The sequence below is a fragment of the Manis pentadactyla genome, chromosome 9 (assembly GCF_030020395.1).
Source record: "Manis pentadactyla isolate mManPen7 chromosome 9, mManPen7.hap1, whole genome shotgun sequence".
NCBI lineage: Eukaryota > Metazoa > Chordata > Mammalia > Pholidota > Manidae > Manis > Manis pentadactyla.
The window spans coordinates 40,695,049-40,717,248 of NC_080027.1; the positions used below are offsets into that span (position 1 = coordinate 40,695,049).

At 47.7% G+C, this 22,200-nt stretch overlaps 1 protein-coding gene across 5 annotated transcripts in view; it reads left to right on the top strand.

Moving 5' to 3' along the window:
• FAM168A (family with sequence similarity 168 member A) overlaps positions 1-16,074 on the top strand; it is a 259,894-nt gene extending 243,820 nt beyond the window's left edge. For all 5 annotated transcript variants that reach the window (XM_036888639.2, XM_036888638.2, XM_036888640.2 and 2 more), the window contains 5 exons: positions 4,282-4,407; positions 10,756-10,898; positions 12,347-12,521; positions 13,840-13,970; positions 14,723-16,074. In XM_036888639.2, coding sequence (XP_036744534.1) covers positions 4,282-4,407; positions 10,756-10,898; positions 12,347-12,521; positions 13,840-13,952 — 557 coding nt within the window. In that variant the 3' untranslated portion in view covers positions 13,953-13,970; positions 14,723-16,074. The remainder of the gene's footprint in view (positions 1-4,281; positions 4,408-10,755; positions 10,899-12,346; positions 12,522-13,839; positions 13,971-14,722) is intronic.
• The last annotated feature ends 6,126 nt before the right edge of the window (positions 16,075-22,200 follow it).

The window sequence follows — 22,200 nt, forward strand, 5'->3', positions numbered from 1 at the left end:
TGTGGACTCCATGCCCAAGGCACCACGGGAACTTCTGGGCACCTGTGAGGGTCCCAGCAGTGTAACTAGGTCCTTTTTGTCATAGACAGGAAGGGACCATGGGAGGAACTTGCCACTTTCACTATTCTCACCTGGGCTGCTCAGGACAAAGCTCTGTAAAATCTCTGCACACTTTCTGAACCCCTAACCTTGAATTATTTAGATACTGAGTGTTGAATTTATGTATGGCACATCTTTCAGGAGATGAGCTGTGAAAAATTTTACTTGCTACTGCTTTGGGCTGTGTGATCTTGGGCAACTTGCTAATGTCTCCAGGCCATAGATAGTGTTTTATTCCAAATGGTCTCTAAGGTCCCTTTAAATGCCAACAACCTGTCCTCTCATAATTTTATTATTTCAATTTTGTTAGTTACAGACCTGTTTCTCTTATCATTATGGGGAGTCATTTTTTGTTTGCCTCAGGCTATATAAACTTGGACAGAAGACTCCATAAAAAGAGAAGCTGTCATGTTTCCTCACCTCTCTAGTTATAGCATCTGAAACAGAAACACAAAATGGAACTCTTCTCTTCACAGAATGTTCTGTGCCTAGAGCTTTTGAAAATACAGAGACCAGTTAGGCAGAGTCCCTGTTCTAAAGGAGCTCACAGCTTAGTGGGGTTGACAGACAAGCCAGCGAGTACAGGGGCTTCCGTGATTCACAGGGACTGGGATAGTGAATCATCTGGGATGCATAAGGGGGCTGTGGTCAAGGGGTGGGGAAAAGAAAAACGTTATAGTAGAGGCAAGTTTTCAGTTCATGATTGATGAATTGAGAAATGTTTACCATGTGGCATTTGGGAAGGCAGTCCCAGGAAGAGTGAGCAATGTGAGCAAAGATACAGAGATGTGGTGTTCTTCAGTGCACTCTTGGAATGGTAGATTTGTGTGGCTGTGGTGTAGGGTTGGAAAGTGAAAACAATGAGAGTCTAGAGAAATCACACGATGAGATCATGAGGGGCCTCGAATGCCACACAGGGAGCTTAATCTTTAGCCTGTAGGCAGTGGAGAACCATGGAATGTGTTCGAGAGAGAAGGGTTTGTGATTAGATTTAAGTCTTAGAGATTGGAGATTGGAGTTGGCAGGTTTAAAAACAGAGCACTGAGGAAGCAATTGCAAGAGTCTTCAGGTGAGAGATGATTAGAGGGATGAATTAGATCTTCCCACAACAGTGAAGATGGAAAAGTAGATAGTACCAGAATTAGAAACTGTAAGACTGGATGGCACTTTATTTTTGATCCTCATATCAATATTATGAAATGATATATTACTGCCCTTCTACGAGATAACAAAACTGAAGCTTACAAAGGTTAAGTGATTTGCCCAAGGTCCCACAGCTAGAAGTGGCACAGCCCAGGCTAGAACTCAGATTTCCTGACTTACTACATTGTTCAGGATGATGGTCCCTTGCTGCCTCTCCCCCTTGTAAGTGTGCTTAACAGATTGTTCAAGTGTCAGAGGGCGTGAAGGCCCCGTACCTGAGGAAGTGAACAACCCAGCACCTGGATGTGGGCAGCATGCTGTGATTGGGCTGTGGCCCTTCACTGCCAAGGGTTCTCTCCTCTTTCTTTCTCTCTCTCCTTTTAAAAATTGGGTTATAAGACATATACAGTAGCACATGCAGTACACTAGTCTCAGATGTACAGCTCAATGATATTTGACATATGTATATACTTGTTCTCTATTTTGCACTGGATGGTAGTTAATACATTTTTAGGAGTTGGTGCCTCTGATGGCACCCAAGAACAGGCATGCCTGTCCTGTTCTGTTACTGAGCTTCTGTAGGCTTCAGTGGGGTTTCCTTGATCCCACAAATGAGCTTGAATTACTACCACCAACAGAGTGGGTTACTTTAGAATTACACATGGAATACAAAGATTATGTGGCATAACTAACAAATGAGGAAGTCATGTTGGCAGCTAATATTTGTTATTTTTTGTTTTTAGTCTTCATATTTGTCCAGGTATTTAAATTAATAAGTGTTCAAATACATAGGGAAATACAGAAAATACTAATATTTGTCTTCTTTATAATGAAAACAGAAGAAAATACTTCTTCAAGAACATTAATAGTTTAGTTCACTTGATCAGTTGGGGAAGGCATAATCAAAGGCACAGTCGTACTTGCTTCTTTCCTGGCTAGTCTGGAATGTTATTTTATTGTGTATAATGCTGTCTTGTTCACTCTCTGGTTGGCGTGTGGCTGTGTTGCATCCCCAGCTGGACCATAAGTGCCCTGTGTGCGGTGACCATGACCCACGTGTGTTCCTGTCCACTGTGGCGCTCCCCTCAGTACTGAGTGCAGTGTAGGCCTCAGTCACTCTTTGGTTAATTTTGATTTAACTGTCACACAGTCCTTCAGACAAATGTCAGACTTTTGGCTTTTGGTGAAAATTATGGTAAAGTGTGCACCATTTGGGGAAAAAACTAGACCAGGATAGGACCTCCAAATTCTCCAAATTCTCTGCAGTCAAATTCAGGCCCTCTGCTCCCTGATGGAGTCCCCACAGGGTCTTGAGGACATGGACTTCTAGAGCTACATGTTTCACATTTTAGGGAGTTGTTTTGGGTGACCAGGCTTTCCAGCCATGTGGAGTGCCAGGTTCTAAATTTGGAGATACCTTGATAAGATTCTCAACACTAATTGGCTCCTTTACTAATGCCCACCACCATCACAACCCTGACCCCGGGAAAAGAAACCCAAGGTAATTGTTTAAAACTGACTGCCCTCCTCCTCCATTATCTGCAGAGCTGTGTGTTGATGTCCAGCAAAGGCCCTGGACTCTGCATGGAATTCTTCTGGGTCTCCATTTCTTCTGCCAGAATTCTCCTTTTAGTGTCACTTTCCTGCCCATGATTTCCTTCTCATTTCTCAGCATCTGCTGTATATATTGCGGGCCATTAATGCAAGCACAGGGTCAGCCCAGAACAGCTACATTTCTAGCCTTGGTTCAGCAAAAACAGCAAAGTCCTTGACCGCCTTCTCTGGCCCGAATATGTCCATGACTCAATGCAACCAGAGACATTTCCTGTTACCTGGATGGGCAGAGGGGGTTATGGGATCTCTGGAGGCCAGCTGTCCTTATCCTGGTGGAATTAGAATGCATAGGCATATTTTCTTCTCATACCTTAGTCCCTTGTTAAAATGTTTAAGTTTTCTGACTGTTGCCCATGCACCGCCCCCCACCTCTTGCTAATGTAGTTTAAAACACCCAAGACTGAGTAGAAAAGATACTGTTAAAATCAGTCTGTTTACTGTAAGTAGAATTTGGCTCAAGAATGTTTTTCCTCTAGGAGAGAGTATATCAAGGGAACTCTATAAAAATTTTAAGCATTTCCCCCCTTTGAAGCCCTAGTCCTCTCTCCTTCCTCACAGATACCTTGAAGGTAAGTTTTTTCATCACTGCGCACTTCTAGAACATATGAAGCATCATTCTTCAAATTTTCTCAAGCTGAGCTTTGGGTCAACCTGGGAAATCTCTGCAGATTCCTTTCAAACTGGGCCTCATCTCTATTTCATACGCATCCCAAGTCTGGCATTTACTTTCTTAATGGCCAAAGGATTATCTCTAATTCATGAGGAGCTAACTCAGGTGGGGCACCATAGCTCCTCAGCAGGAGATATGAAGGGTGTGCAAGAGGTCTGTCTGGCTTCAGAAGGAGCCAGCAGGGGACACCCCAATCACAGCCTGTGCCTTGCCTTCTAAGCTGCCGAAGCTCAGTCCCTCTAGAGGACATGGCAGTCCAGCAAGGTTCATGTCATGCAGTAATTATGTTTGGGTTTCACTTTGAAAGCAAGTTACTAAATACACATCCAGATGAGATTTCAGGTGTAAAAAAAGAGTACTCAGTTGACCTGGCCCAATACACAGTTAAAGGCTCCAAGTTGCTACACCATTAATGAGAAAACGGCTAAGAATGTCCCAGAGCCTTAGTTAGGCCAGACTGTCAGGCAGTAGAAGATGGTATTCTTAGGCATCTTCATCATTTTAGTAGTGGGTAGAAGACCCTGATTCTCTTAATATAAGCTCAGATTTCCTTGGTTTCAAATCATTTGGAAGCTCCCTTCACTCCTCCCAACCACTGTCCCATCTCAGAAAGACTGAACCATCCCTGTGTGTCTGAACAGGGCCCCTTGGGGTTTATATGTTTCTGTCCAGCACAAGACCCTTGCTTTGTGTCTGTGATTAGTGGTGCCCACTTCTTATTTCTGCCTAATGCCATTCTTGTATCTTCCCTTAAGCAACTCTGCTGATGAAACAGGCCTGGCCACAGAACTCATCTTCCTGTGGCACTGAAGGCACCTTCCACCTCCCAGTGGACACCGGGACCGAGAACCGAACTTACCAAGCATCCTCTGCGGCTTTCAGTAAATACAGCCTGTCTCCTCCCTTCCTGTTCCCCTTGGTTGGGACTGATTTGTCTTTTAGGAAGAAAGGAAAGGGAACTTTTTAAACTGGCATTATAAGACACAGTTTTAAGAGGCTCTCCTACCCATATAAAATATTGGCCCTCCTCATGAGGAAAGGTCATCCTCATTGGTCATGCACCCAGCTTTTGGGAGGTGCACAGCAGTGAGGGCAGGAGAAGGAAGTGCTAACCTGGCAGACAAAGTTGACAAGGGAAGGACTGTTACTGCATTTCAAGGGAAAGGACAGAGGGCACATTTGAAGGCCTGTGGCTCCTCCAGCTGGCACAGGGTTTCTCAGACTCAGCACTCTGGATGTCTGGACCAGATAATTCTCCGTTGTGGCGGTGGGTGGGGGCTGTCCTGTGCACTGTAGGATGCTCAGCTGCATTACCCACCAGATGCTAGTAGAAAACCCTCAGTATAGAAACCAAAAATGTCTCTAAACGTTGCTCACTCTCCCAGGATAAGCTTGCCCCCACATGAGAAACCCTGCCCTAGTGGAAGCTACACTGTGGGAGCAAGGAACGTGCATGGTAATTTTTAACACAAAAGGGCTCCACTGGTGGGAGTGAGGGCCAATGTTTAGAAATTACCGAGTGGCATTTTGGCTCTGTAGAAGAAAGAGATCTGTGCCTTGCTGGAACTGTCCAGAAGAGCAACGGCGGGCTTTGGTGTCGTGAGTGCCTTGCTCTTCAGTTGTGCCAGCAGGGGCTAGACAAGCCTTGGGAGGGAAGTTGCAGACCAAATGTGCTAGTCTGTGGTTCAGTGAATGAGTAATCTATTAAGTAGATTGAAAGAGTACATTGTATTTTTTTTCTTTATAATACCCATTGTTTTTCCCCTTAGTTATCATTGCCCCTAGTTTTCAACAGCAGCTTTTGTTTAAGCAACATAACTCTCACCATTTGGAGAGTAAATTTTCATAGTCTCTTTCTCATTTAATCTACACTCTAGTCCTGTTACTTCAGATTTTTAATTCCAGTTTGAAAGCTGAGGCATAGAAAGGTAATACACCCAATTCCATCCAAACTAGTAAGCAGCACAACTAAGAGAAGATGTTGCCCAGGTCATGTTTCCATTCCTGACTTTTTTCATGAGATTAATCTTACTCTTTAAGAGAGGATGGCAGCAGTGGGGAGTTTTGCCAGACACCTCAGGTAGAACTGAGTGAACATGTATGATATTACATTTGTAAACAGGTGTATACATACATATTCTCATGTCTATATATATGGATGTAGATAACAGTCACACCTACTGTGGTGTAGCAGAAAGAGGCCTGGAGTGGAAGACAAAGAGTTGGATTCTAGACTTGGTTCTGGGTAACCTTAATAATTCATGTCCGTGCTTCAGACTTTCATTTTTCAAACTGTAAAATGGAGGGACTGGACTAGGTCATCTTTAAGGTTCTCTCTGATTCTGTCACCATGGTGCTGTGTACTTAGTATCCTCCACCCTGGCAGGGGCCTCTTCTCTAACTGCCCTGATCAATATTTGACCAACTAGCCTTTGCTCATACATCTCCAGGTAAGGGTACTCATTCCCTCTGGAGGTAACCCTTTCCACAGTGAGAAGATCTGAATGTTAGAAGGCCTTACCTTCCATTATGTTGGAATCCTCCTGAAGTCCCATCGAAACGTCCAGCAGCTGCATCCCACTGTCCTCTCGTAGGCTCTCGTAGTCCCTGGAAAGGACCAAAATGAACCCCCTCTCTCTTAAGCAAGTAATGTATGAACCTGCACAATTTTTAAATAGAGGTGGAATGGACTGAACTTCCCACACCACCAGGATCCTCCCAGCACCCAGATTTTGTTGCTTCTAATGCCACAGAAAATTCAAGGCACTTCAACAAATTCAGTTTAATTTCACCAGCAATTGCTAAGTCTGTTAGTAATTAGGTCTCCCTTCTGCTTATTCAGTGCTCTTATTCGGCTGCCAACAAGGAGACTTGGGGGTCAAGGCAAGATTCAGACATAGCTTTGTCCAGACACATAAATCCTGATGGTCAATAAACCAATTAGTCTAAAAGGCATCCTTGATGTGAGGATCAATGCGTTTGAAGGTGCTAGGGGCTCTACAACTGAAAAAGATTTATGATGGCACCGAAGGATTGAAGAGAGGGCTGAAGAGGTTTTATCTTGCTAATGTACACTGTCTCTTTATTATCCTGTTTGATGGAGGCTAAAATTATGGTTAGGAACCTAAGAGAAAGAACGGCATTGTAAACAAAGCCTCTTTCATAAAGCAGGGCTGCGATCTCTGGTGATTGAATTGTTTTTTTCTCACAATATTGCCTTTAGTGAAATGGGTACACAAAGGCCAGTATACTAGATGCCCAAGTTTGGACTGCAGAGGCCAACAGATAACTCAGAAAGGGGCTGTACCTAGGGCTTCATAAGCCCTGGCCTCAGCCCAGCTCTCCACTGATTGCTGTGCAGTTTGGGGAAGGTTGCTGCCCCTCTGGGCTCCAGGTTCCTTATCTGAAGCATAGAGGATTGAGTGCAGATCTGTGATGTCCTTAGGGCATATAATGCCAAAGTCCTAATTCTGTGACCTTCAGACTTACATAGAACACCTTTAGGAGAGCCAGTCCTCCAGTAAGTTGAGTCTGTAAGTTCATTTGAGCAAAACCAATGAATTGTTTGTTGTTTTTGTATCAAGTTCCACAGCTTCTTTTACCTAGATACACAAAGTAATAAACCCTGAATTTTGTGATACCCACATTAGCCCAGGCTGCAGCCCCAGGAGAATTTCCAGTGATCCTCAGAGGTACGGATAGGACCAGCCATCAGTTGTGGGTAGCCCTCTGCAGTGATTTTCTCCTAAATGAGTCTCACTGAAAGATTCAGAGACTTAGAATGTCAGCACTAGAAAAGCCCTCTGATATTATCTAGTCCAAATGTGGGTATTTGTTGAGAAAGAACTGACCTGACACACTGGCAGAGCCCAGGAAGGGGGCGCAGGGCAGTTTCTGCAGCCTCCTGAAGCAAATGGTAGCCTTGAGAACCAGCATATGGAGAGGAAGGAGCACTGAGTCCTGAGTCCTTGCAAGCAGTCACGCACACCCTCACTTGCTCTCGCTTGCTCTTCTCTCTTTCTCTCTCTCAGCATCTGTTCATTTACTCATGTGTGAAGTTTGCATTGGTCTTAGTGATCTCTAGGATCTCTCCTAGCTCTGTAGTCGTGTGTCTCCCTTCCCCACAGTCTGGACAAACGAGCAAGGCCTTCTGCAGCAGCATCTCCTTGGCTGCCAAGGGTGTTTGGGCTGCTGATTTGTATTCTGAGTATGTGTATCTCATTTCATAACATGAAGAAAGGGAAACATTCCCAGACAAGGTTATTCTTAGATGTGGAAACCAAATTCTACTGCAGCCTTTTGGAGCCTTTTGATTTTCCTCAGGGATGCTCTTGGTAATGATGGTAATGCTTAGTAAGTTGGTTGTCCTTGTGGCACAGAAGGGGTAGTACAGGCTTCCTCAGGGATAAAAATTCTAAAGCACATTCTCAGGGGAGCACAAAGGAAAGTTGCCGGCATCGTTGGCTTGTCACCTTTAAAGAGTCATAAAATCGTGCCATTTTAAACCGTAAAATTTTAGAATCTTAGAATCCTGGAGTCTGTGTTTCAAGTTGGATCACACCAAGGAAGGCATAGTTTAGCCTTTGTACTGTCGTCTTTCAGACCAGTCTCTGCTAGCACACCCCCAGGATACGAAGGCAGCTTACTGCTTCTCTCTTTAGGAGAGAAAACAAGGGAGAAAGGAGTGACAGCTAACCCATATGAAGTGCTTTTAGTGTGTCAGGTACCGTTCTAAGGTTTGCAATTGTAGTTACTTATGTTACTTATCACAGTCACTCTATGATGTAGGTACCATTTTTATCCTCATTTTGCAGATGAGGAGACTGATGTATTCTATAACTATTAAGTAGCAGGCCTGGGGGTTGAACCTAAGTAGTTAGTCTCGCTCCAGACTTCTCATAACCACTACTTTGTGCTGTATAGCTTTCAGAGACAGGCATCGTAGGATTCAGGAGTGTCCTGCTCCCCATAATTTGTTTTATTCCTTTAAATCAGGAGTTAGAAAGCTATAGAAGGACAGATAATAAATATTTTAGGCTCTTCAGGCCATATGGTCTCTGTTGTAGCACCACTGCAGGAGGAAAACAGCCATGACAAAATGTAGGAATGGGCATGGCTGTGTTACAGTACGACTTCACCAAAACAAACTGCACTTACAGGAAGCTGCAGTTTGCCTACTTAAAATGTTAATAGTATGAATAAAAGATTCTGTAGTAAAATAAATTTGAAAATAGTCTCCCGCATATCCCAATGTTGGAAATTCCTAGTTTGTCTTACTATTTTAAAACTTCTTAGGGTCCTAGAATAAAAAGCAAACAACCCAGTTTATCCCTATTGTACATTGCTGCTGCTGCCTCCTGTTCTTTTTTTGCCAAACAGTGATTACGGTCCCCTGGACTCATAGTCCATTATGCACTCTTGGGACGTGCCCCTCGGATGGCTCCTCCTAGACACCTGCAAACCTGGACTCCCTGTTCCCCCCACCCCCACCCGCAAGTATCTGCTTCTCTGCTTATGACCACAGCTCATAATTAACTCCCCAACTTGGAGGAATCTGCTCTAGACTTCTCCTTCAACTGAATCGCACCTCTACTTTCAGTTAGCTTCTAGGTCTTGTCAGTACTACCTTCTCATTAATGTGTTGTTTCCACTCCATCCTTACCACTGCTTCTTTTGCAAGCATATTTGACCACAAAACCAGCATTTCATTTAACAAACTATAGATCTACAGGTGGGAAGATAAGTGTCATGATTCCAGGGGAGAGGACAGGACAAATTTTGGTGGTGCATTTTGTGGTGACTAAATAACAGCTCCTGTATCCTTGGGGAATTCATGATGGGGTAGGAGGGTGCCAAGCTACAGCTATGATGTATGTGGACTGGGTGAGATTTGTGACTATATGGCAGTTTGCTTTTACTTAGGGTTAGGGTAGAAGAGACCCAGGATCTTTAACAGAATAGCATTTTAGTTCAGGAAGAGATCTTCTTTCTTAGCCTTCTGAATTTACACAATAAGAAACAAAGGCCCAGAGATGTGGCAGTAGTCACAGCAAATTGGAAGAAAGCCTGGACAGAAGCCTAGAGCTCTTCTCTTGCAGTAAAACACCCTCTGACCCCCTAGTCCCTCCTTGTAAAAACAACACCATGTTGCTGCAAGGGTCCTTGATGAGCATCTTGTAGGTGAACGACCTGAGCCGAGAACTCCAGCAAGACCCCGCCAGGATGGGGACCATGGTGTACGCACCAGCAGCGCTCCATTGGAGATACAAAGCCAAGACTTCATGGCAGTGTCCCTGTAACTCAGAAAAGAACTTCCTAAAAAGACCTGCCTTTTCTGAGCCCTGGGGTCCCCGTGTATAAAGTAAGAGAGTTGTGGTCACATGATGATCACTTGGGTTCCATAGAATCATTCCATTCTGTGACTCTGTAAGGACACAGTTTTGTTCCTGAGTTATGTTTCAAGTTTTTCCTGTGAAAACAGGATCTGGCTTGCTTTTCCAGAAGATTCAAAGGCAGCACAATTTGTTTGGCTGATTGTGAGCTTCCTGGGGCCTGGGTTCTAGGTCGATGTGAACCTTTATGATCCCTGACTTTAGGCCCTGAGGCAGAGGTGGTCCTCTCCAAGCCAGCTGTGTAGAGCAAAGTTTTTCAGCATCCTAGAAGGTGAGGATCTTTGAGTGGGGTTTTATATGAGGTTTTCACCTTAAAACATGGCAGAGAAGCAGGGGAACATGGTACAGGAAGTCCAAAAAGGAAGAGAGAGACAAAGCAAAAAAGAAGTAGAGTAAGAGGGAAAGTAAAACAAAGAGCAGCAGAAGATATGCTGGAGCACTGAGTGAGAAGATGGAAAGAGAAAGAAGAGTGCAGTAAGGAGCAGGCGGGCTGTCTCCCACCTGTGTGCACACCTGCCCATCTCCTGGCACATGGCTCAGGGGGCCGAGCTGCAGGGGTCCCTCAAGAGATCATCTGATTCTAGCCTCTCATTTTATGGAGCCCTGAGACAGAAATAAAGGATGCTAGAGTCACCCATGCAGCCCTGTGCACCAGGACTGAGGGAGCCACCTCTGGGGCCAGGGCTTTCTGGGTAGAGCCCTGTTCTCTGTTCTCATCTGTGTTTCCAGCCTGAATTCAGCCCATACTTGTCTGGGGAGTCGTGATTAGGACCTGCTGCCTTCCAATGATGCTGTTCTGCCAACTAATTGGAAGTCTCTCTTATTGCCTTGGTACAGGATATACTGCGGGGACACCATACAAGGTCCCTCCGACCCAGAGTAATACTGCTCCGCCCCCCTACTCCCCATCACCCAACCCCTATCAGACGGCCATGTATCCAATCAGAAGTGCCTACCCCCAGCAGAATCTGTATGCCCAGGTAGGTGCATGTGGAAGCCTTGGCCCACCTCTTCTGCAGGTAAAGGAGCCCCCAACCAGTGTGGGGTAGGGGTGGGTGAGGAAGAGAGGGAAGGAGAGTTCATGGCTCTGGTCAGCTGTCACTCTTGTGTCATTAAAACAATATCCCTATAGCTTGTACACTCCACTCCCTTGGTCCACCTCAACCCCTAGAGCAGTGACATATGAAGTCATTTAGATTAACAGAGTCATTTAGAATATCAGAGGAACAAAGGCCCTTCATCAAGCTCAACTCCTTTTTATACAAGAGGGGAAGCCAAGACCCAGAGAGGGGAGTGACTTGTCCAGAGTCACACAGGGAACTAGTGGTTGAATGAGGATGAGGCCTCACTATGTCTTGGGCTTCTCGCTCTACCCACTCCACATCTACCTTTCCTTTACAGTCTTTGAGCTAAGTGGGAGGATATAAGTGACCAACCTTTGCTTCCAGTTCCCTGTGTGACCTCGAGCAGGTTGCTTTCTCTCTGTGTGTGCCTTTGTGTCCCCACCTGGGCTGCTTCAGCTAGAGAATGTGTGCACTCTGGTGGGGGTGACTGAGATGGGGACAATAAGCAGTTGCAGCATACACATAACACACTGTTCCAAGGGTGACAATGCTACTTGAGGTTAAAGGAGTGAGGAGAACACTTTTTAAATTAAAAAAACAGCTATATTGTAGAGTAGAATCCAAAACTTTTAAGAGGTAATAGACTTGAGATGAATTTTTTTCTGGTTTATGTTTGGCTTTGCACTATGCTGTCAGACCTCTGGGGTTACAAATCCACATTCTAAGGCTCTTGGCATTAGTAGAAACGTTTGAGAAGCTTTGGATTAAGATGATCTAGGAGCCTGTCTACTCCCCACAAAGGTCAGCAGGAAGTAGCCAAGTGATCCAAGCAGTGGGAAGTCATCTCAGACCATTGTCTCCATCCTCACCTTTTGGCCTAAAGGGAAATAGATCGTAAGAGACATCTTGGGGAATGCTGTGCATTCATGACATTTTTCTAATATGTAAAATGGCAGCATTTGCACAGTGTGTAACTCCCACCAATAATCCTTCCCCATTCACTGTGATTCCTGCCTTCACATTTTAGGCAGCCTGTGGGAGCGTATTTTTAAATGCTGAAGTCAGAGTAAGGGGATCAGAGCTATTGCCCCCATTAGTCCATCATAGCCATTCTAGGGGCAAGGCAGGATAGGGTGGGAGCCTTATTTTTTAGCCAGAATCTGAACCTAGCACTGAAGTGTCCACAGTCAGGTGGTTAGACAGAAGTAGGGCCCCAGCTGGGCCCAAACCTCATATCCCTGGGCCAGTGCTTCTCTGACCCTGTTCCTTAGGTTCTGGGATGAGCAGGCTGTTCTCCCCTCCCCTCTCCACATCCTGCCACACCTCTCCAAAAGCCTGTGGGACCTCAGCCTCTTCTCCCCTAGGGAGCCTACTACACACAGCCGGTGTATGCTGCCCAGCCCCACGTCATCCACCACACCACGGTTGTCCAGCCCAACAGCATTCCCTCTGCCATCTACCCGGCACCTGTTGCTGCCCCCAGGACCAACGGCGTGGCCATGGGCATGGTGGCTGGCACCACCATGGCAATGTCAGCAGGTGAGGGTAGCATCTGTGTTAGTGTCCTTCACAGGAACTCAAGGCGGAGTGGAGAATGTGGTCATGCAGTTGATCATAGCACAGCATGGGAAACCTTGTGCTGGGGGTTCTGGGAACACTGTAATCTGTCCAGAGGGTTGAGGAAGATTTCACCAAGAAGGGTATATTGAGCAAGGCCTTAAAGGGTGGCAAACAGAGGCTCACCAGAGAGATGAAAGAGAGAAGGGTAGTCCAGGGGAAAGAACGTGAGTATGGCATGTTCACAGAATGGAAATGGTCCAAGGCACTTAAGAAATAGGGGCACAGAGGTAGAAAGGTGGCTGGAGCAATTGGCAAAGATAAAATGATAAAGAGTCTAGATATACCTTTAGGTAACAGTTTGCTAGCAGAGGTTTAAGCAGAGCAAAGATGGTGTTTTGTTTCACTATTCTCTCAGGCTGCACAGTGGAAGCATAATTAGACAGGGAAAGGTTGGAAGCAGGTAAGTCAGTGGAGAGCTGCAGTTTAGAGGAGAGATGATGACAGCTAGTAGCAGCAGGGTTCCAGAAAGGTGGGCACAGGGCAATCTTATTTAGCAGGCAGGAGCTAAAGGACTTGTCCAATAAATTGTAAAACATGGGAGAAGCAAGAGTCCAAGCAGACCCCTTTGCCATTTCTGGCTTACTCCAGAAATCAGTGCAGAGCTCTACCCTTCAGGAACCTTGAGGATGGGGTTGGAGAGAGACACTAGAGGAGGAAAAGGTTTAGGGAAGTCAGGGATGGGTTGACGTTCAGAAGAAGACCATGAGATGACAAGAGGGCTGTGGGTAACCTTTAGAGAGCCCACTTGCAAAGGATCAGCCGGGTCCCCTAAGGGAAGAGAGGACAAGGGGTTGAGTGGGCAGGAGCGGGGAGTTGGGATTTTATTCTGCCCCTGATGGAAGGGGTTGTTGAGGCCTCACATTCCCCAGGTCAGGTCAACAAGCTGTTGAATACCTTCTTGGTGCCAGCCTCGTTGTTTTGGTCTAGGGGACATTTACTAACAGGCTAGTGGGAAATGCAACCAATTACTACTCAGTACAGTGTCTGTGCAGTGAATGGAACATACAGAGAAGAGTAAAAGGAGGCCACTGAGGAAGAATGATGAACTCCATCCTGGAGCATCATTGCTTTCCCTAAGGAGGTGAAGCCTGGAAAGGTGGGGAGGTTGGGCAGCAGTTCATGAGCAGGCAGGGAGGTGGGGTGCCCAGGAAGGGAGCAGCTGAGTGAAGGGCCATGGCTTCATTCAGAGCCCTGGGATGGCCTCATCAGATTTACTCTTCTCTCTCTGGATGCTCAGGTACCCTGCTGACTGCACCCCAGCATACCGCGATTGGGGCACACCCTGTCTCCATGCCAACGTACAGGGCCCAGGGTACCCCTGCGTACAGCTATGTGCCCCCGCACTGGTAAAGCCTGCAGCCCACCCAAGTGAGTGGGGCCCCGGGGGGGGAGAATAGGAGGGTGACTAAATATGGGCACTGCTGCAAAGCCGCTCACTTGGCCTGAATCCTGTGTCAGCCAGGGGCAGGCACCAGTTAGCAGCTGCTTTTCTGCTCCTGAGTTCAGTGCTATCACTCTTAATAGGCCTGTCACTTTATGTATATTCTAGACACTTACATATGTTATCTCATAATCCTTAGGGTAGCTCCATGAAATGAGGATCACTAGCTCTATCTTACATAGATATCTCTTACAGATAAATACAGAATTCAGCATCACTTAACCAATAAAAATTAAGCTGGGACTTGAACTCCAGTCCTCCAGTACTAAATTTCATGCTTCTTACCATAGTCTTCAGACTTCTTTTAACTTTGGGTTCCATTCTTCAAATGCAATCTTACCTCAGTCAGACCTTGGCTCTGACTGGGGCCAGGTGGAGACCTTGGGCCAGACCCCACCTCAGGCTTCCTTACTGCCTCTGGCAATTCCTGAGGCAGTGCCAGGGAACCATGGGGCTCCCTTTGAAATCCCCTGCCCTGCCTCAGCTCGCTGTCCCCCCACCCCCCACCTCCTCCAGGAGCTCTTAGCACTGGCCAGGAAGCAGGCAGCTCCAGTGGGAAGGCACAGAGGGCTCCACTTAGGGCTCCCAAGGTGTAAGGGGAGGGGGCCCAGAGGCTTCCAGGCGTGGAGTGGCACTCAGGCGCATTGCTGTCAGTAACAATTTTCTGTTCCTCCCCCAGATCTGGAGTCACACATTGTATGCAACTACTCAAGTCTTACCCAGGTGCTGGAGCCGTTCCCTAGCAGCACCACCTCTATTTGCAAGAAGAGACAACAGAAGTGCAAGGGTCACTTTATGCATCTTTAACGGTTTTGGTTTTTAATTTTGGTTTTTGTAAAAGCTGCTTTTTCTAATCTCCTGCCTCTCCTCACTGTCCCCCTCTCAGCTGCTGCCCTTCCAACTCTACCGCCTCATCGTACCTGACCAGGCACATCCTCTCTGTTCTTTCCTTCCCCAGAGACCCCAGTCTAGTGGCAGGCAGAGAGGGGTTTACTGCAATGGTTCAGCTTCTTTTGAAGAGCATAAAAGATGTAGCCCTCGGGTGCAGGGTAGGACCTCAGAGCTGTGTTGAGCAGACCATGTCTTGAGGGGATTGTTTCTGTTTCTTTTTGACTTTTCTTAAGCAAGATTAGTTTAGGACATTACCATATCCTGACACAACTGAACAGTCTTATGAGAACCATTGCAATAGACCACGAACAAAACCGCCTGATTAGGTAGAAGCACTCATAGCATAATACCCAGGTGAGAACCTGGGAAAACAGATTCTTTCTTTGGGAGAGCTTGGTGGGGGGACAGGGCAGGGGGAGGCACTGTGGGAAGGAAGAGGGGAGAGAGGTTTTTGCCTGCTGGCTTTGGTTTGTAGGGTCTCTGGCCAAATTGTCTGGCCCTTGACCCTCTGATTTGCACAGTGATGCTAACTGGCCTGGCACTTCTTTAGAAGGTAATTTTTGACCTCAGACCTGCCAAGCAACTGCAGGGTAGTGGGATCCCAGCCTCCCAAAGCCTTGGAAGGCCAGTGTAATCCAGACATTGGCCTCTGAGCCCTCATGGACCTACTCTGATGAGGAGGTTACTCCTGATTGGAGTGGAGCCCTAGGGCATTTCCCTCCCCTCTGCCTTTCCCAGGGCCAGGGCCCACCCATCTGTCCACGGGGCTGGCAGGCCGGCCAAGCTCATGGTTATTACCTTGTGCCATTCATGGCCAAAGTGAAGGAACCACATTCCAGGTGGGTGCTGGCAGCTCTGAAAGTCAGGATAGTGAAGGAAAAATAATAGCAATAAACATTTCATAGACTCATGGAACTGAAGGGACCTTAGCAATCATCTCATCCATTCCCCCATCTGACAGATAAGGAAGCTGAGGCCCAGAGAAGAAAGGACCTCCCTAGGACTCGCAGCAAATTAGCATTCGATGTGGCCTTCCTACCTAAGGACATGTTGTCCACAAAAATTTACCTAGGGATGGATTGGCTTGGTTTTTTAAAAATAAAGTCAGCAGCTCCGACACCTGGTGAGCTCTGGAACAGCCTCCGGGTTTTTGTTTCTGCTCTTTCCCCACATGGACTCCAGAGGGGTGTGTTGAATACTGGGCAGAGGTCACATGAGGACAGACGGCAGGAACAGTAATTGCAAATGAATAGCATTTGGAAATTCTGTGAGGATATCTGGAGGTTTCGTCCTACACCTGACTCCAGCTCTAGGAGAAGGAGCACATAGGCTGCCTGTAAAGGAGAGTCAAGTAAAGGTCAGCAGCCCCTCATCCTGAGAGGAGAGTAGGATGAGGCCCAGGAGACACAGGCTGTCCTGGGAGAAGAGGGACCCCTGAGCGAGGAGGCCCCACTAGTCCCAGCCAGGAGGCCAGGTTGCCCAGCATTGTCTGCTGTACCCAGCGCTTGGCTGGGCCAGCAGCCCCTGGTGTGTATGGGGGAAGCAGGAACATTTTACTTTACAAAATGGGATCATTAATAATATTTGGGACTTTTAAATAATTCTTCATTTTAAAGTCATACAAACTTAGACATACCACTACCCCTACCACCCATGTCTCCCTAAAGGAGGGAAAAATCAGGAACCCTTGGGGCCAGAAGGGCCTCAGAGGCCACCATTCCCAGAAGGGCAAAGCCCATCAGCATGCTCAACCCAGAGCCAGGAGTTAGGGGCCTGCCTTTTTGGCCTTCCAGGGAACTGCAGGACCAGCAAAGAGAACCCCAGCTCTTCTAAATGGTCTGTTCTAGGGTGCTGATGAGGTTTCATTTTAAAACAACAGAAAATTTCCAGTGTTAATCCATTTTTTGCAAATACGTCCTCCTACTCTCTGCTTTTGTAAGGGTGGGTGAAGTTGTTTTAGATTATGTCGTGTGTATTTGGAAAATGCCAAAATAATAACAATGATAACAATAATAGGAAACCTTTGCATTTGTCAAGTGCTTCATAGATTTCAGAGCACTTCACCGCCTTTAATTTACTAGCCCTGAGAAAGAGACAGGGTCAGAATTGTTACACCCATTTGACAACTTAGGAAACTGGTTTTAGAAGGAAAGGAGCTTGCCTGATAGCAGAATGCTGATATCCTGACAGGCTTCCTCGAACCTCCTGGTGGGCTGGGGTGGAACCGCAGAGAAGGGGGAAATGAGGAGACCTAGGAAGGGCCCTGTTGCTTTTGATCTCTTCATCAGTAAGTAAAAACTAACCTCTGATACCTCGTAGTTTGCAAAGCAGTTTCACATAAATCATCTGGTTTAACCCTGTGAAACAGATTATTCCTCCCATTTGATCCATAAGGAAAGTGAGATTCAGAAAAGCAAAGTACTTGCTCATAAGTGGCAGAGCCACTTGAATCCCAGTCTGTCTGTCTCTTCCCCTCCAGTCTGACTCTACACACAGGCTTGTAGACTGAACCATCTGTGCTCACTCTGCACCCTCTCTTAGTCCTCCAATGTAATTCAAGATCAAAGTCAGGCCCCAAGGCTAAAACAAGCCTCAGAAAGGCTGTGGTCTAGAAGAGCCCAGGCCCAGCACCCCTTTCTCAGTAGAGTGCCAGAGCCCCAGTTCAGCTGGCCTCGCCCTCTAGCTCTGACGGAGATCCACAAGCCTGGCCAAGCTTGGGGAGTCACTGCCAAGGGTCTGAGCCAGGAGAGCGGGGGCACCTTTGGAAGGACGAGCACACCTGGTAGGATGACAGTCATCTATCAGGAGGAACCACAAGTTGGCCAAAGATACCGTGTGGCCCGGTGGTCGGCTGGACAGAAGGGAGAGCTGGAAGGGCCCTGTCATTATAGGAAGGCCAGCAGGCCCGCTGGGATGGGGTGGGGGCACCCATATGACAGTAAGCTGCAGCACTGGCACCAGCATGCAACCCTCTCTCCGCTCTGCCGCCTCTCCCTAGTGCCACCAGCTCGGGGCCAGGCTCAAGCATACAGGTGGTTCCAGTCACCAGCTAACCTTCTTGGCTTCCCCCACTTCACCTGACTCCCTGTCATCAGCCTGGGGCCTAGGAAGCTGGAGTCTGGAAGCTGGAGCTCCCAACAGCGGTGAGAGCCTGAAACATAGTCTTTATACCACTTCTTGAAAAAATTTAATTTCTTCCCTGTGAGACAGGACAGTTGCTGATCCTCTCTCTCTCCTGGCAGTGACCCTACAGTGCATATCCCCTCCGCTAAATATTCAATAGGTACACACACCCCTATCCAAAGGCGTTTTTCATGTACAAAGTACTTTAATATTGATTGCCAAAATCCCACATTTTATAGATGGAAAAAACTGAGTCTCAGAAGGCTTAAGAGACTTGCCAAAGGTCACACAGCTCATAAAGAGAGCTAACTAAGATTTCAACTCTTCAAATCCTCTGCTCTTTCTGGTGGCACTTGCTGGGTCTGGGTGGCAGGCATAAAGAAGGGATAGGCTATTTGTCCACCACAAACAGAGGAACACTCCTCAGACATCCTGGGAAGCTCAGTCCTCTTGGCTGAGCAGATTTTCAGGAGGGGCCCTGAGGACCCAGATGCATATCCAGCTGGCAGCACAGGTACGGTAAGAATTTGCAACAGAAGGTCTAACTTGAACAGAACACTTCAGGGTCATGATCCCCAGGTCTGAAGACACGTTCAAGGGCAGCCCCAGTCATCTGTCCATTGACAGACCTGTGTTCCTGGGAGCCTTCTCACCCTTGCTTTCTGCCCCTGGAGAGCCTGTCCACTGAACAGACCCAGTGTTGGCCTTCCCAGGAGACCTCATGTAGTCCTAAATGGCCAAAAGCACATCTGACTTGTCCCTGGGCTTGCTTTTCCCATGGGTGAGAGACTGTGCAGACCTTACTCCTGATCTCAACTCCTACCCCTGGCTCTCCCAGCTGTCCCAGGTTGGAGGTATCCACTCAGAGATATAGAGAGTGCTCTTTGGAGGGACTTGCTTTGTTCTGAATGGCTTTCATAAGTGAATCATATGGAGCAGAAAAGCAGGGCAGGCTCCTTGGTCACCAGAGTCTGGTGTCCTTGTTATGCAGACAGGACTTGGCCAGAGTCCCAGCAAGGCACTGGCTGAGCCAGACCTGGAGCCCTGCATGTCGCAGTTCTTCAGCTCTGTGCCATGGCTAGAGAGGAAAGGCCTGAGAGGCCATGGGTCTTGGTCTTGGTGTGGCCTTGGTCACAGCACTCTGGCTGGATCAGTCATGCAGGTGTCACATGGCATTCCTCCTCAGCTGCAGACAGTCTGCCTCCATCCTCTGTCCCACCACATCATTGCAGGGTACACAGTCCCCAGCTGCTGGCCAAGCTCAGGAATTCAGAGGGGGGGCAGGTCAGGCGGTGAGTCTGCAGGTGGAAGGCAGGTTCCATGCCAGTGTGCAGCCCAAGGGGTATCCAGGCCAACCACCTCCAAAAGCAGGATCTCAGAGGAGGAAAGCCAGCCAGGCCAACCTCAGATTCCACCTTTGCCTCAGAGCTCTGGCTCCTCTGGGCGTGCCAGGTTGACTGCAAGGTTTGTCCTTTACCTATCCATGTTCCCTTCTAGGAAACTTGTTTCTGAAATTAGTATTACATGTTTCCAGGGCCTGGCCTGCTAAATTCCTGGCAGGCCAGCTTCAACATTCCATAGCCAGCCTTTGATGAGCCAGATTTCAGTCCCACTCCCTTTCTCCAGAGGGTATTTTCTATCTTGCATGCTTTTGAGTCCAGGTGGCCAAGGGAGGGACATGGGGGTTGGGAGTGGCCACCGCAAAGGGAAACTAGAGCTCTTGCTTCCTTGTGGCTTCATCCATAGTCCCTGGGCATCCTCGAAGCAGTGAGGCCCTGCACCTTTTTCAACTCCTGGTACGGGGGTATTTTCCTTCCTGAAGAGAAGATATAACAGCTTTGCAGACAAGTACCAGCCCATAGGAGTACAGTGGGGCCCAACCCCAGCAAGACCAGCATCTCCAGGCTCCAGCCTTCCTCCTCATGCCTAAGAATCAGGGAAAGGGTGTAACTGCCCAGAGACCACCTTCTTAAGGGTCAGCCAGCTTATCTGGGTCTGGGATGGGATTCATGCTCCTCCTTACCCAAGGGAGCATAAGCCAGGCCTCCAGCAACTTGGAGTTGTCTGGAATGACCTTTAAAGACCCAGGAGCCTGTCCCCATCTGACTGAAAGGCATCTGCATCCCCCCTTCATATCACATGACAGAGAAATCTGTTCTCATGGCGTGTAACATCCCTGTGAGAGAGCACTGTATATGATTTTGTATTTTTTAATTCATTTTAATCTACAGGTTGAAATCTAATTTTTAAATGTTATTGGAACTCACATTTTAAAAAGAAAAAATGTTTAAAATAATAATAAATCTTTGGTGTCTTCCAAGTAGTTTGATCAAAGAACTTATAGGTGTTTTGAAAACACAGCCTGGAGTGTAAAGATTGGGAAGCCCCATGGCCTCGCTTGTGTGTATGAACTGTAAATCTGGTTTCAGTTTTGTTGTTTTGGCTTCTTTTGGGTTTTTGTTTTGTTTTGTTTTGAAGATCAGATAGTGATCACTCTGAAAGATTGAAGCCAAGAATTTGTAACTATGATATTTACTGTAAGCTGTAGAACATTCAATAACTATTAAAAAAAAGTTTCCAAAAAAAGTCTGGGGTGACCAGACTGGTGGTTCTTGGGGCATGGGACACAGACTGCCTGCTGAGCCAGTGAGGCTCCTGGGCTTCTCTCCAAGTTGATTCTAACCTTTCTCTTACCTTCCAGCAAGCAGAAAATTGGAAAGGGGAGCAGGGTTTATTGCCTCAGGGCCCAGCATCAAGACGGGGGGGTGTCCCTTACCTGGCCAGCCCAGACCCAGACTCAATCTCCACCCTGGCTGGTACCTGTACGTGCCTCACCCCAGGTAAGAGGGCATCTGGAGACTACAGTCCAGCCTCTGCCTGGGAAAGGAGGCCAGAGTGGGAGGGGCTCAGCATCCCCCCGACCAGCCCCCAGGCACTGTTCATGCCATCTCATCCTCATCTTGGTGTGTCATTCAAGTCCTGGGTGACATGGGGTGATTGGCTGAGGGGACAGTCAAGTATGAAAAGCCAAACATTGAGACACAGCTGAACTGCTGGCAAACAGGGACACCAAGTGCATTCTGGTGGTCCCCCAGGGAACACTTTTTGGGTGCACTGACAATGCCCACTAGTCCCCTACAAGAGACTAGAAGCCCTAGAGAGCCGAGAGGAAGGGAGAGGTCAGATCTAAGGCATGCCTGCCCAGCCTCCCTTAGGATGGGAGTTTTCTCTGCTGCTGCTAGGCCAGGCCCACACCCATGGCCTCTGCCCTTTGAGCTTGGGCCTCCCACAGGCCATCCCTTTCCACACCTCCCCAGGCTCCATCAGGGATCACTTTCTGGTTCTTGAGCCTCTCCTTGGGCCTCATCCACTTAAATATAAACACATCCCCTTCCATCCTTAAAAAAAATGAAGAACCCAGAATTAACTGAAAGCCCTCTCCCTGGAGCCTGAGCTCCGCCAGCTATCGCATGGCACAGTCAAGCTTCTGCAGGGAGTTGAATCCACTCAGACCTGGCCCTGCTGTCCTTGAGATGATCCTCACCACATCCCTGTGTCCACTAACCAGGGGATGCTGCAGTGCTGGCCTTGTGACCCACCCTGCTCCCCACACTGCTGCCCTTCCCTGGCTTCCTCCCCACTTCCTTGGCCATGGCCCTGGAACAGCCCAGGGTCCACCTGAGCTCTCTGCTTGGACAGTGTTCCCTTCCTGTCCAGTCCTAATGCAAATACCTGAGTGCTTCTAGATATTCTCAGCCCAGGTCTATCTCTGGGGCACTCCAGGCCTTCATATCCAGATGCCTCAGGCCATTGCATGGGACTATACCACAGGTGCCCCCGGGGCCGCTGTTGCTGTTCACCCACCCAGCCGGCCCAGATGCCCCAATCTCTAGACCTGAATCCTATCACCAAGCCCTGGCAATTCTAAGTGTCTCTGGATCCATCTGTTTCTCTCCATCTCATCCACATGGCCCAGCCTCCACCTGCTATTGCCTGGATGGCTGCAGTAGCTTCCTTGTGGAACCCCTGCTCCACAGCTTCTCTTCTTTCCACACTGGCCAACAGCAAGCTGACACATCATGCTTTTCCCCTTCTTAAATGCTTTAGAGCATCTGTGGTGTCCCTGGCATAAAACTGGCTTCC